The sequence below is a fragment of the Theobroma cacao genome, chromosome 5, assembly GCF_053813885.1.
Source record: "Theobroma cacao isolate CCN51 chromosome 5, ASM5381388v1, whole genome shotgun sequence".
Taxonomy (NCBI): domain Eukaryota; kingdom Viridiplantae; phylum Streptophyta; class Magnoliopsida; order Malvales; family Malvaceae; genus Theobroma; species Theobroma cacao.
The window spans coordinates 2,447,485-2,461,901 of NC_142643.1; the positions used below are offsets into that span (position 1 = coordinate 2,447,485).

Genomic DNA, 14,417 nt, shown 5'->3' on the forward strand with positions numbered 1-14,417 from the left:
ATAAATACATCTAAAGATATAATTTGACGAGAAATGTATATTATCATATTTTTCGTTTAAAAAAATTGTTTGAATCTTCAATTTCAAAAAAAAAAAAATTGTATTAGTTGATAAATATATATAGATACTAATTTAAGCCTTGAACGAATGGAACGACATCGTTTACTAGCTGCTCTTATCGTTTTCGCAACACGACATTGCTATTCTGGCGGGACCATAGGAAGTGGACTGTCAGACTTTCAGAGTCCTTCACTCCATCATAAAAACCAAAGCCAGCAAACAAAGACAAATTCCATTTCCGGAGAAACGGAAAAAATTAATTCAATTTAAGTGGATAAGATTTATTTAAACCTTTCTCCCTTTCTCATATTCAAAATTTCCCAACCACAGAAATAGTATTATTTTTTGTAATTATTTTAACTCTCCACCGCCGAGCTCGAAACTCAAAATCCCATGGGTTTAGCTTCAGCCGTTCACCACGGCGGTGGCATTCGAATCGCTCTTAATTTTGATCGCAGGGTTGCGCCAATCTCGCCTCCGGTTCAAGCTCCCAGATGGACCAAGCTCCGGTTCGCTCATCCTCGTCTCTCTACTATTCAATCAGGTCCCCCGCTATAATCTTTATGTTCACGCGTTAATTATTTAACTGACCTGCTCGATTTTTATTTTTTTTTCTTTTGCATTTTAATTTGTGATTTCAGTTATCAATATCCGCCGCACGCAATACTTCCCGGTCGTCCGCTCCAGAGGAATGGAGCAGGAGGATTTATCGACAGGTAATTATTTTTATTAACTTTATGAATTTGTGTTAATCTTCAAAATTAGAAGCATTTTGTTTTGATTTTATTGTTGTTCGAGAAAATGATGGATTTATGGAATAAATAAATCAGCAGAAGGGGAGAGGATAGCTTCGTATTCATATGCTGATTCAGAGGAGAAACTTCAGGAAAATGAAACTTATGCATCGTCTGTTAAAACTGTTGCTCTGTGGGTGGGTTCTCTGAAATTATTGTTATTTATCCTTTATTGAACAATGTTTTGTTTTGAGTCATTCTAAGGATTAAGGACATTTTGGGCATTAATTCCTACGTACAGGTCTGCGCCGCCGTGGCTTTTGGAGTTGGTCTGGGATTGAAGGAGGGAGTTGGCCCGGCATCAGAATACTTTGCTGGGTATGTGGAACTTTTGAGTTTGGAAAGCTAACCACAAGTCGATTCCTATACATCTATCTGATTGTCGTGGTCTTTTCATCTCTTTTTTAATGAATTTTATGCTTTCAAGTTTGGGTTTAACAGGTTTATTCAGTTATATCAACAATTATGATTCCCTTTCAGGTACATATTGGAGCAAAGTTTGTCAGTGGACAATTTATTTGTCTTTGTTCTGATTTTCAAGTACTTCAAAGTGCCACATATGTATCAGGTGCCATACATTTATCTATCTGCTTAAGTCAATGCTATAATTCCATATGACTATAGAGCCTAAGGCTGTCAATATTTAGCATTACATATCTGAGAAAAGACATACTTGCGCAAGATGAGCTATTCCATGTTAACCTCTGGTAATTGCAAGTTTGTTATGTTCAAAATGTAGAACCGGGTACTATCTTATGGTATTGCTGGTGCAGTCATCTTCCGTTTGTCATTAATACTGCTTGGAACAGCCACCCTTCAGGTAGATCATTGTTCACTTATCAAATTTGCATCTGTTTGCACATGAAGCATGCTTTACTGCTAGTCTGGGCTCATATATTCTGCCTGTGCTGTTTTAGAGGTTTGAGATTGTCAACCTACTACTGGCTGCTGTACTCCTCTTCTCATCTTTCAAGGTTCTGTATCTCTACTGATTGGTTTTGCAATCATATTGGTTTCTATCTATTATGTTGTGCTGGAATCTTATTTACCATATTCACGACAGTTCTTTTAGCTTCTCCATGTGCTATGTTTGATTCATTGAGTTCAAATTATAGTGGCTCATCATTTTCTTTAATTTCTGATAGCTATTTTCTGATGACGATGAGGATGACAGTGATCTGTCCAACAACTTCATAGTGAAGACATGCCGGAGATTTATCCCTGTCACAAGTAATATTTTATGTTTGCATTAAATCCCCATCTACTTTTTGTCTAAGTTCGTGTAGTTTATTTTGTTTATTCTTTTAAAGGTTGAATACTTATGTGCAGACTGCAAATCTTTGATGTTTTGTTGAACCATTTGAACTAATTTCTTTGCATTAGTTAATGCTTGTGATCTAGATTTAATTCTTTTTGCTTTTATCATTGCAGCTAATTATGATGGTAATAGATTTATAACAAAACAGGATGGCAATTGGATAGTAAGTCATCCTATTACAGTTTCCACATTCTCTATTCTTGTTAATGCCATCATATTGTATGTCATGTGAACTATAAACTAGCAAAATTTTCATATTCTGAAAACTTTTTAAGTTCCTTTACTGAGTTCAATGAATTCTCCATTCTAACAGGTGTCAAACATTTTGGGCAGGCCACTCCTTTGCTTCTCACAGTAGCGGTTATTGAGCTCAGTGACATAGCCTTTGCTGTAGGTCTCATGCTTCCTCACCCATGGCTGGCATATGGACTTTGCTGGTTAATGATGTAATGATATGCAATTTTTCATTTTCTTCAGGTTGACTCAATACCAGCTGTTTTCGGTGTTACACGGGATCCTTTCATAGTTTTTTCATCTAATCTCTTTGCTATCTTAGGTAATTCTTGTTACATATTCTCAATATAAATCTTTCTCTCTCATGGTGGAGGATTAATTTACTATGCTATTCCTTGAAGGTTTAAGGTCACTTTACACACTCATTGCTGAGGGTATGGCAGATTTGGAATATCTACAGGTAAAGTTTTACCGTCTTGAGTTTCTTGTGCATGCCTTTGACTGCATGCAAGTGAACATGTAGGACTTCAAACATATGTTGTATATTGAAGAGAATGTGATGAATTTTCATATATAATATGATCAAAGATTATCTGGGTCCTTGAGAAATACATCCATGCAACTTGTACAAATTGGTTCATCGCAATATTCTGCTGGCAATTTTTAATTCTTACATAGATTATTTTTGGATGTTGATAAGTACCAATTTTTTCTGACAACTTTTATACTGGTTTTTCTGTTCCTTTCCTTTGGCAGCCTTCCATTGGAGTTGTTCTAGGTTTCATTGGGTGCAAAATGATCCTTGATTTCTTTGGTTTGTACCTTGGATCCGTATCAATCAATATAAAATCTCTTTGATTCTGTCTAATAACTGAAAAGAGAACATTTAACATTTTAACTACTTTTCTGCAGGATTTCATATATCTACAGAGGCATCACTTGGTTTTGTAGCGGCAAGTCTTGGTGCTGGAGTGCTGTTGAGTTTAGCTAAGAAGGCTGACTTGCTGTAATCAAGTTAAATGCAAGAGCAGGTGAAGGGTCTGTATTCTGTATGTTTATTCTTCAATATAAGGAAGCACGCAAAATGTTGCTCATTCTTTTTTTTCTCACCTCTCTTCAACCTTCAATGAAGATCAATGATAGCTGTCTCGTTCTTCCATGTCTTTTTTTGCTCATTTAGTAACTCCTTTGTTTTTTGTTCTTGACGTGAGGTGAAAAGAATATATTCAAGGAAAGCTTTATAAAAAAATTACTAGTATCACCAGGCATAAATAATTAAAAGATTGCCGTTGATGGGAGAAAGTTATTTTCAGTAATGCCTTAAACAATTTAAATTTATCCATGATAGATATAGCTGAATATTTGTAGAGATTGTATACAATGTGAAAGAAAAGCAAAACGTCGCATTAACCTCATGCTAACTTAGCGAGGACAGGAGTTGGACCATTTTATAGGGATAGATCAGGGAATATTATTCATGCGCCAGCCACGGTGGTTTCATGCAGTTGCTGTCTTATAAGCAAGGCTGGGGCACTTCTCAAAGGAAATAAATTAGCCATCTTTCTGCTGTTTAAGGAAGCTGTTTTTGAGTCAGATTCTGCTGTTCTCATATCTTCAGTGAATGATCCTTTTAGACCTCTTCACTGGGAAGTTGATGCTGTAATTCAGAGCATCAGGTGGTTGAGGAACCTCTTCTTTCAGGTTTTGTCATGTTTGTTGTGAAGAAAACTAAGTGGCTGATTGAATTGCAGAAAAAGCAAAGTTCAATTATGCCCGTATGAGTGTGTTCTTACACCCAACCAGATCTTGAGAACCTTATCTTGTTGGATTCTTAATTTTAACGTTTTGTTTGTTGAATGTCAAAAAAGAAGAGTAAGTTTCTGCGTTTGTAGTCTATTAACATTTATAGGCTTTATTGTTGCTTAATCGAGTGAGGAATGAAAGAACGATTAAATGGTGTTCTCTCTGTAATGCATTTTTGCCATTCAATCATGTTTTCATTTATTATTGGTCTTACTGTTATACTTACTGAATCATTCTTTCATTTAACATGAACTTTACCAATAATATTATTATTTTACTGATGCATTTTTGCATGTAGGGCGCTCAAAAAGTATTTTTCCTCAAGGTATTTATCTTCAAAGCAAGTCTTGTTTATTTCATAAAAGCAGGAAACTTTTAATTGAAGTCACCGTAGATGCTTGAGGTATTGAATTTGATCTATAGCTCATTATTTAAGAAAAAGTGAAGCAAAATTCTTAAGCAGGTCTGTGCAATATCAGTTCGACAACGATCTGAACTTGCAGACCAGTCTAAAAATGATCCAGCCTAGGCTATGACAGATGAATTCTGAACGGGAACTTCTTCTTAACCGTTAGAATTAAGATTGGAGAAGGGAAATATGTATTAGGTAGATCAATATTCCAGTTTAGGAATTAGTATTCAGGTAATCAAAATCTATCAGACAAGAAGATCCAAAGATAATACAAAAGAAGGTAAGAAACCTCTTCTAAAGACGTGCATTTAACTGAAACTTGAATCAGACTGAGGTTTTGCTCCTCATGGTTAGGATGGTGCTGCAGAAGAACCTCCTTTGTTTGATGGAACTACCAGGTTTACTTCCTTGACTGAAAATAGATTGCACTTGATCTTCAGGCGCCGTCATTGGAACACAATGGCAAAATCATGAGGGAAAGAGTCTTGATTTGGTTATATATGCGGACAGCAACTCTGGAGGGCCTTCTGTTTCCCCAAATGTAAGCTTTGAGGATGATTGGATGTTGAAACATTAGTGGTCTGTTTAGATTATGTATTAACAACTTGCATAAGCATAACTATACACAACACAACTTTTTGAGAATTGTTAGCTAAAAGTTATCAAAGTGGCTAATTAGGTAGTTAATACTTTGTGCTAAATCATAAGAAGATTTATTAATAAGAATCTGATTAACATGGATCAGTACATAGGGAGGCATAGCTCCCAATAAATGATTGCTTATCACCTGGAATAGGAAACAAACAAGTTCTAAAGCCCATAACAAATAGCAGAAATCCTGCCTAGGAAACAATAAGTATTAAAGCATCAGATTCAGTTACACAATGAATTCATGCTCCCAGACTTTGGATTTCATACTTTGGCTTGTCCAAAGTCTCAGGGCTATACATCTCAGAATACACCAAAAAGCAGAAGGTTAATTAATTCAGGATTACAATCAGAGAAATCTGCATCAAAGTATTCTGAGGCTGCTGCTGAAGTAGATACTTGATTTGCTATTGCTGTTGGCAAAAAGTTTTGCATGCCTTCAGAATATTTAGGTTCTTCAGCCGGCAATCCTTCCTCAGCTGCAGCAAAGCCCAATGCTTCCTCATATGCTTCGAGTAGATATAGGTGTTGCTGCTACAGTGGCAGAATTCTGAGTGTCTTCAATTGAGCGGTTGAATCTTACCCTTATTTGCTGCTCAACTTCTTCAATTTCTAAACCTCTTTTTCCTAAAGTATCGATGGCTTGAACCCGCTGATCACTCAGTGTTTGGAATGGTCCAAACTTTCTTCAGCACCCATCATGATGTCCTCAAGTTCCTCGAGTGTCCATCCAAACTTCACAAGATGCAAGTTTTATAACAGTTGATCCTTTTGAACAATCTTCTTTCTCCGATTGAAAACTTTCTTCAGCCCCTATCATCATGTCTTCAAGTTCTTCAACTGTCAATATTCCATCTTCACAAGATTCAAGTTCTTCAACAATTGATCCTTTTTCACAGTCTTCTTTCTCCGTTTGAATTACACCAGTTGCATTCTTGTTTCTAATTTCGCAGAGGACGAAATCACTCTGCAAGAGAAATAAACTTGCATAATCAAGCATGCAAACTATTCGCAACTTCTTAGAACCCTTGACCAAGGCTGGATAACAAGGAATCAATATAACAAGTATTGAATATGTTTCTAGAAAACTCAATATGCAGAAGCGGGAATATCTAAAAAACTGAAACAACATATGATATAAGAGAGAGTGCACAAAGTATCAGTGAGCAAACCACAAGAGATGGAAAAAAAGAGAGCACAAAGCAATAAAAAAAAGCACAGCCTGCAACTCATGTATCTATTTTTTTGTGACACTACCAGTTCTATTTTTTTTAGGTTTTTATTACAGTAATCTTCTTTCTTAAAAACATATAAAGGGAGAACTTACCTTATCATTAAGGAGCGAAAATTCATGCATCAGCCAATGTCCATTGATAGCATTATTGGAATCAGAACCTTTAACTTCGAAGACAAAAAGTTTGTTGAAGCCGACATGATTATTCTTAGAATCCATAACAAGATAGGTGTTTTGAGCTTTCCATGTCCCACAACCAGCCGTCCGATCTATCCTTCTTCCCCTACCATTCTTCTTCTTCAGCTTAGTGAAGACATAAAACTTATCGGTTGAAGTCTGATTAAAAATCTTCCATGGCTCCTTATCATCTCCATAGATTTCACAGTCGATGACTGCCTGAGATGGTAACGTTTCTCCTTTTACCTTCTTCAAGAGGTATCCGAGAACGAGCTCTTCTTCAGTTGGGACGAAACGATAACCCATTGGAAATTTCATCGTAGTTGACATTACTTGATCAAAAGCCATTCTTGATTGTGAACAAGTTTTTGTTATTGTCTTACTTTGACTAAAACTTTTGGTTTGTTTCCAATGATCAAGACCTAGGTCACTGAGTTGGTTTATCAAGATTATAATCCAACAGTTCATTGATTTTATAATCCAATGGTCACATCAAGCTTTCCCCAGTTCTTCATAGTTCACTCTGTAAATGAAGTGTTACAAAGCTTAGTATACATTTCCCGCTTATTTTAACTTATTCCTTGTTTGGCTCCCCTTTTGCACTTATTTCTTGGAACATAGAATAGTGACTAAAGTTAATTATTCCTATTACAATTTACATAACATAGGATTATTTTGTTGCAAACTTTACATAAAATTTTATTATTTTATTACAAATTCATAATATATTATTTTATTTTAAAAATACAATTTACTTGATTATGACATTTAAAAGAATTTCCATATTCAATCTCTCCACTTTTTTTTTTTTAAAGTAGAATCAATATTCATTAAAAAAAACACACAAAAAGTAAATTAGTGTCTTCATGCTTGTAACATCAAAGCTTGTAACAAAACAAAAATATTTGTAGAGTATATCACGGATCCTACATTAGAGAAAGATAGGATGGATTTTAGATATATAAACGTGGATCTTCTATGTGAACTTGTGATTTATAGACTTATTTAAACTTTATTTTCAAAATTTAAAACTGTACAAGGTTAGACTTGAATTTCGACCCATGACAAATGGTATTAGAACGTATTTGAATTTTTATTGATGTGGAGTCATCGAAGACTCAGATTACTGTAAGAGTTATTCTCCTCTATAGGTAAAAAACTAATACAACGAAAGCGTTACACAATTGGGTAGGATAGAATGTCACGGATCTCATATCAATAAGAGATAAAGTGGGTCTTAGATTTATTAAAATGGATCTTTCACCATATATTAAGCATGTCTTTTGAGTTAAAAATGTGAACTTAGAATAGTGACTAAAGTTAATTATTCCTACTACAATTTACATAACATAGGATTATTTTGTTGCAAACTTTACATAAAATTTTATTATTTTATTACAAATTCATAATATATTATTTTATTTTAAAAATACAATTTAATTGATTATGACATTTAAAAGAATTTCCATATTCAATCTCTCCACTTTTTTTTTTTTAAAGTAGAATCGGTATTCATTAAAAAAAAACACACAAAAAGTAAATTAGTGTCTTCATGCTTGTAACGTCAAAGCTTGCAACAAAACAAAAATATTTGTAGAATATATCACGGAGCCTACATTTAAAAAAGATAGGATGGATCTTGGATATATAAACGTGAATATTCTATGTGAGCTTGTGATTTATGGGCTTACTTAAACTCTATTTTCAAAATTTAAAACTGTACAAGGTTAGACTTGAATTCTAATCTATGACAAATGGTATTAGAGCATACATGAATTTTTATTAATGTGGAGTCAATGAAGACTCGGACTACTGTAAGAGTTCCTCTCCTCTATAGGTAAAAAACTAATAGAACGAGAGCGTTACACAATTGGGTGGGATAGAATGTCACGAATCCTACATCATTAAGAGATAAAGTGAGTATTGAATATATAAACATGAGTCTTCCACCATATATTTGGCATGTCTTTTGAGTTAAAAATGTGAGCTTATGATTTATGAGTTTACTTAAATTCTATTTTTAAAGTTTAAGTTTGCACGATATTGGACTTAAGTTTTAGCTTATGACAATAAACATGCCTCTAGATCCCCCGATTACAATGAGATTGGACTTAAGTTCTAACTCCGACTTAAGTTCTAGCCCGTGACAATAAACAAGCCTCTAGATCCTCCGATCACAACAAGATTGAACTTAAGTTCCAACCCGTACTTAAGTTCTAGCTCGTGACAATAAACATGTCTCTAGATCCCCTAATCACAACGAGATTGGAATTATATTCCAACCTGTGACAATAAACATGCCTCTAGATCCCCCAATCACAACATGTTAAAATAAACATATGATTTAGGACAATATTATGGAAGGTATAACCCTAAAACACTAAGATAATTTATGGCTTTTGGTCGTGTTGTCTATATCTATATGTATTATACAATTTATTTATATCTATAACCATTAGAGTGGCATAGACAAAACTTAATGTAATTTAAACTAAACTTATCTGGATTTAGACATTTGCTAATATTGTTATGACCGAATTAAAATTAATTAATTTCAAAGAATAACATAACTTTCAAATTAATCATAGAAGTACTTGCACATTGTATAAAAATTAACTAAAAATTTAACACTTTACCGTTTGAAAACAGAAATAAAACATAAGGTTTTTGTTGTCTTTTTATAAAAATATTATATTTTTTTATATGTTGGGATTTATGAAAATTCAAAAAGATAGAGAGAACTTATCTCAATTTTCTCAACGAGCTAGGAAAAATTGAGGAAATTTTACAAAAAAAATTTTCCGAATCTTCCCAACGAGCTCACGAAGACTGGGAAATTTTGAAAGAAAAATTTTTCTCACTTTTTTTAATGGGTTGGTGAAAACCAAGGAGGGTTGAACAAGATCCATAAATTTTGAAATAAAACATTTATTGTATTATCATAATTTTCATTTTTTTCCTGGAAGGATCTCCTAAATTTATTACATCCTATCATATTTTATTAGTTTTTTATTTATTTTTTTGTGCTTGTAATAATTTTTATGAATGCATCCTCTTGGAAAAATAATTTATGAGAGTTTTATATTAATATTATTAACCTACGTTTTTTATTATTATTATTAAATTTTCTTCATATTCTAAACAAATATTATCACCTAAGTACATTATTTATTTCCTTATAATTTTTTCACTGGATTTTTATTAGTATAAAAATAAACAATAAATAATAAGCCAGAAAGAAAATAATTACTAAACAAAGTAAAAAAAATAAAATAAAATAAAACGACTCATACCCCTTTCGCGCATGCCTGTTTTGGTAATTGGAATTTGTTAATTCCAAACAAATTTCTTCACCGATTGAAAAATTCGTAGGAAACCGAAAAATCACTTGAATCGTAATCTTCTTCGAAGAGAAGAAAATACCTTTCTTCTTTTATTTTATTTTCTGGGTTCATAGATTGGCAAATGCTTTCTGTGAATGTCGCTCTGTATTTTCGTGTGTTAGCTTGTGTTTGCTTGCCTCTTGTCTCTTTGTATATGTTTGCTGGTCTCTGTATAGGGTTTGTTTCTGTTTTGCATGGGGTTTGCTGGGTTTGTATGGGGGATCTGCTTCTGTGTTTGCCTAGGGTTTTCTTCTCTGTGTGTCCGTTCCAGTGTCGAGGGTTAGAAATTTATAGGTCTTTTCACTTCCTTTTTTTGATTGATTTGCAGATATGTGATTTTAATTTCCTTGATTTGATTCGATTTTGGGTAGATATTTCTTGATAATAATATTTAGAGCTTTAGGATTTGTGAGATGAACTTTCCTTTTTTTTTTGTTTTCTTTTGATTGATTTTCTTGAATTTTTTATTTGTTTCTGTTTTTGAACTTTTGTCTGGTTTGATCCAATTGTGTGTTATTTTTTCTGATCTTTGTTGTTTGTGGGCTTGCTAGGCCAAGGATAATTGCTTGTCTGAATGTGATTTATTTATCTTATTGGGTCATAAGCCCACTTACCTTTATGACCCAAAGACAACAAAAATAAAATAAAACAAAATAAACGCAATGAAATGAAATAAAATAAAATCAAATATGGAATTAGGTCAGGACAAATATAGCCTCGCACAGCTATCACCTTTGAACTTATGTTCATTTAATTTAATCATAAACAAAATTCAAGACATACATATAAATCAAGACATTAAAAATTAATTAGATATTTCAGGATGTGTTAATAAATTAGTGATTAATGAATTATTAATGTAAATTGTTAATTGTTACTATAAATTACGAGTTTGTTATAGTATAACTTAATATTCTTGCTAGCACTATAAAAATAAATTTCAATATATTTATATATATATTTTTCCTTTTTAAAAATATCTAATTAATTATTATTTCCATCAATACACCTACCGCTCCTATCCTTCATTTTTCCGCATCATTATGTCAACTTTTCATTTTGTTGGTTTCCTTACTCGTGTTCGGGAATTACCCTTTCCGCCTTCAAACAAACAATTCATCACCAAATTTCATGCAATTCTTAAAGCCTACTGGTCTAATGGTACCTCGACCATTGATGTTGATTGCGGCGGCTTATTGAACAGAGAGAACAGGGCAAAATTACGAAGAAACGTAGGATTACCGAATAGGTGACAGACGGATACCGTCGTTGATGACGACTTTCAGGATTTCTCCATCGTCGATTTGGTCAAAGCTAACGTAGTAAATACAGCAAAACGGCTGAGAATAAAATTCATTCATCCAAGAAGAAAACAGGAAAGACTTGAGACAATTATGGGAAAATGTAACCTGCCATGATCTTAACCCTGAAAACGGCTCAATACATCCGAAGAGAAAAGGAAAACGTGACCTGTCATTTACGTCACTGCTGACCATCACATGGATCACTTTAACCCCTATATAAGGCCAGTACTTTCATTTCGCTTGTGGACACAATTGTGAGCCAAATTAAATCAGTACGGCCAACCAAAAAGAAAAAGAAAGGGCATAACTCTCCAGAATTCACCAACAGCAATGGCTACTGAGTAAGAATCTTGAACTACCTTCTTCTCTATCAAGTTTGGCTTGTGGGTTTCTCTAAAGTTCATGTCATTTAAGTCTTTTCCCTTGGTTTGTGATTTTAGTACCGTAGAGGTTTTGCCTCCGCCTTTGGATGCTACTGCTGAGCAACCCCCTCTCTTTGATGGAACTACCAGGTTTCACATTCTCTTTTCTGGGTTTTCTTTAGAATTGTGTTTTCTGTTAGTTTCTTTTTTTTTTACTGCTATTTTGTTTGATTATTTTTCTTGCCCCGATGATAAAGTTCACCTTTTTTTTGTTAAATCTTTTAAAGGTTGTATACTTGTTATACTTGCCCTTTTGCACAGCGTGTGTGGATCACCAGGAATTATAAGGTTTTCTTATTCCCTTGATTTTGTTTGCACTCTCCTTTCTTTGTAATTTTTTGTCCTGATTTGTAACGGCCTTTAGTCTTCCTTTCCCAACTTTTCATGTAAATAATTGATTTGAATGTTGTTGAGTTGCAGGGGCTGCAAGACAAGATTAAATTGGTTCCTTTGATCCTTCAAAACAGACCTGCTTGGTACAAGGAAAAAGTTTACCCTGAAAACAAGGTGAGTCATGTGAAGATAATAATATATTATGCCTTTCCAATAATGAACAAGTGAAAAAAGGTTGAAGATCTGTTGTAAATTTAATAGAGCTAGTTGACCTTGTTTGGGATCGCATCTCCAAGGTCAATGGAGAATTTTGTCAAATGGTGCTTTATGGAAAATGTTGATCCAAGCTATTCTGTCATTTTGTTAAAATATTTTGATGCTTGGAATTGCATTTGTTCCTAGTATATATTGAGTTGTGGCTACTGGCGAAAGAACTCTTTTGAATAAGAAATTAGTGATAAATTTCCTAGCACTACTTTTGCAGTCTTGGTCAACCTTAGGGTCACTATCGAAGTTTGAATTTTATTGGACCCTTTTCCTTTATTGTTTATTATGTTAATTTTATTTCCAGGTGCCCGCCTTGGAACATAATGGGAAAATCATTGGGGAGAGTCTTGATCTAATTAAATATGTTGATAGCAACTTTGAAGGACCTTCTCTTTTACCTGATGTAAGATCCTTGGACTCGTTTAGTACCCTCGATGAAGGCTTCTCTTCTATGTCTAAATTAACTTAAATAATCTTTTGAAACTGTTTTAGGATCCTGAGAAAAAGAAATTCTTTGAGGAGTTGTTATCATATCTGGACACCTTTGTACGGACAGTGTTTACTTCATTTAAAGGGGACCCGGCAAAAGAAGTTGGTTAGTATGTGCTGCTCTTTTCCTGACTGGGTTTTTTTTTTTTTTTTTTAATTATATGAACTAACTAAAATTTGTAACTTGCATCAGGTGCTGTTTTTGATTACTTAGAAAATGCTCTTCAGAAATTTGATGGTCCATTCTTCCTTGGCCAGATTAGTCTGGTAAGCTGGCTTCCCAGAGATGCTAAATTGGTTTCCTTGTGCTGCAATTTTAAGTCGTTGTTTCTTAATTGAGGTGCAATGTATTCAAACGTGTAAATATTTAAACTAATGATAATCTCTCAAAAAATTATAGTTTGGTTGCACTGTTGTAATTATAGGTTAGGCTGTATTATTATTTATCATTTGAGCTTCTATGCTATGATATATGAATGGAATTTTGTTGTTTTCAGGCGGACATTGCCTACATTCCTTTTGTTGAAAGATTCCAGATCTTCTTATTGGAGGCGTTTCAGTATGACATCATAGCAGGCCGGCCTAAACTGGCAGCATGGATTGAGGTATATTTTTTGAAAGCTATATGTGCTGTCTACATCCACTTGTGAAATTCACCTGCTATGGGCTAAATTTCAATGAAAGAATTGGTTCTACCATCATGTTTACTTGTTTGGTTGTAGAAATGTAGAATTGATGCTCTGCTCATTTTTTAGCCATGCAAACCCCATCAAAAAATGGCCTTGAGATTTTAATATTCTCACTGCTGCTGAAGACATGCAGGCTTTGGCAAAGTTGTTAAAATGCTTTGCACATTGAGAATTGTTCTGCTAACATCTAGTTCACTACCTCTTAGTTTCTCTCTCTCTCTCTCTCTCTTGTTGCCTTCATGTTTGCCATGAATGCTATTATTCTTTTCAAATTAGCCTCAACTTTTGCTGGTGTTTTTCTGCCCCTACTGCGTCATATTCTTTTATCATTTCAGTTCTTGTCATAATATTTTTTGTTGTCATAAATTTGGCGATGCAGGAGATGAACAATATCGACGCCTATAAGCAGACAAAAACCGATCCGAAAGAGCTAGTGGCATTTTATAAGCAGCGTTTCATGGTACTATAATAACTTGGCGCCTTAACTTAGATTAATACTGTTTCATCATTGGGTAATTTTGCAAGAAGCTGCTAACTACTGAAGTGAAATCTTGTTGCAGGGCCAAAAGTGAACTTGCTGCCATCTTAAGATACATACATGATGATAAGCTCAGTGTTTCCTCAGTGTTGTTTGTTTTTTCTTCTTTCTGTCCAAAGCTATGGTGTTCTTGTGTCAGTGTCAAAGACTTTGTACTTGTACTTGCCTTCTACAGAAATAAATTTGAAGCACTGAGATGATGTGTTGAATTTGGCTGTTCATATAAGTTTCCAGTGATACAACTCCAAATCTAAGTTACCCACTTGGATTAATTTATGCTTTCCCGAAGCTAAGAATTATGTTGACAGATTC

General features: G+C 33.9%; 3 protein-coding genes across 13 annotated transcripts; 2 read left to right on the forward strand and 1 right to left on the reverse strand.

Annotated features, from left to right (window-relative positions):
- The first annotated feature begins 301 nt into the window (after positions 1 to 301).
- On the forward strand, positions 302 to 5,266 carry PDE149 (integral membrane TerC family protein). Of its 10 annotated transcripts, none has more exons than XM_088806909.1 (16): positions 302 to 604; positions 702 to 776; positions 891 to 991; positions 1,096 to 1,172; positions 1,335 to 1,422; positions 1,594 to 1,674; positions 1,772 to 1,828; positions 2,000 to 2,084; positions 2,286 to 2,335; positions 2,506 to 2,562; positions 2,650 to 2,728; positions 2,808 to 2,866; positions 3,163 to 3,220; positions 3,319 to 3,437; positions 4,508 to 4,534; positions 4,976 to 5,266. In XM_088806909.1, exons 1-14 carry the CDS (start codon positions 454 to 456, stop codon positions 3,414 to 3,416), a joined length of 1,116 nt encoding a protein of 371 aa, XP_088663035.1. In that variant the 5' UTR covers positions 302 to 453; the 3' UTR covers positions 3,417 to 3,437; positions 4,508 to 4,534; positions 4,976 to 5,266. The 10 variants fall into 10 exon arrangements, with proteins under 10 accessions (XP_088663035.1, XP_088663037.1, XP_088663039.1 ...); XM_088806911.1 differs by having other exon boundaries at positions 5,062 to 5,266; XM_088806913.1 differs by lacking the exon at positions 4,508 to 4,534 and having other exon boundaries at positions 5,062 to 5,266.
- A 712-nt stretch (positions 5,267 to 5,978) lies between these two features.
- On the reverse strand, positions 5,979 to 7,028 carry LOC18597871 (NAC domain-containing protein JA2-like). The gene is made up of 2 exons (XM_018120884.2): positions 6,597 to 7,028; positions 5,979 to 6,236 (listed from the first exon to the last, which is right to left on the reverse strand). Exons 1-2 carry the CDS (start codon positions 7,026 to 7,028, stop codon positions 5,979 to 5,981), a joined length of 690 nt encoding a protein of 229 aa, XP_017976373.2.
- Positions 7,029 to 11,552: 4,524 nt separating this feature from the next.
- LOC18597872 (glutathione S-transferase L3-like) lies at positions 11,553 to 14,314 on the forward strand. 2 transcript variants are annotated; one of them, XM_007027126.3, is made up of 10 exons: positions 11,553 to 11,708; positions 11,808 to 11,879; positions 12,017 to 12,077; positions 12,210 to 12,296; positions 12,694 to 12,792; positions 12,882 to 12,984; positions 13,072 to 13,145; positions 13,376 to 13,483; positions 13,947 to 14,027; positions 14,112 to 14,314. In XM_007027126.3, the coding sequence occupies exons 1-10, from the start codon at positions 11,698 to 11,700 to the stop codon at positions 14,112 to 14,114; spliced, it is 699 nt and encodes a 232-aa protein (XP_007027188.1). In that variant the 5' UTR covers positions 11,553 to 11,697; the 3' UTR covers positions 14,115 to 14,314. The 2 variants fall into 2 exon arrangements, with proteins under 2 accessions (XP_007027188.1, XP_007027187.1); XM_007027125.3 differs by having other exon boundaries at positions 14,128 to 14,314.
- The last annotated feature ends 103 nt before the right edge of the window (positions 14,315 to 14,417 follow it).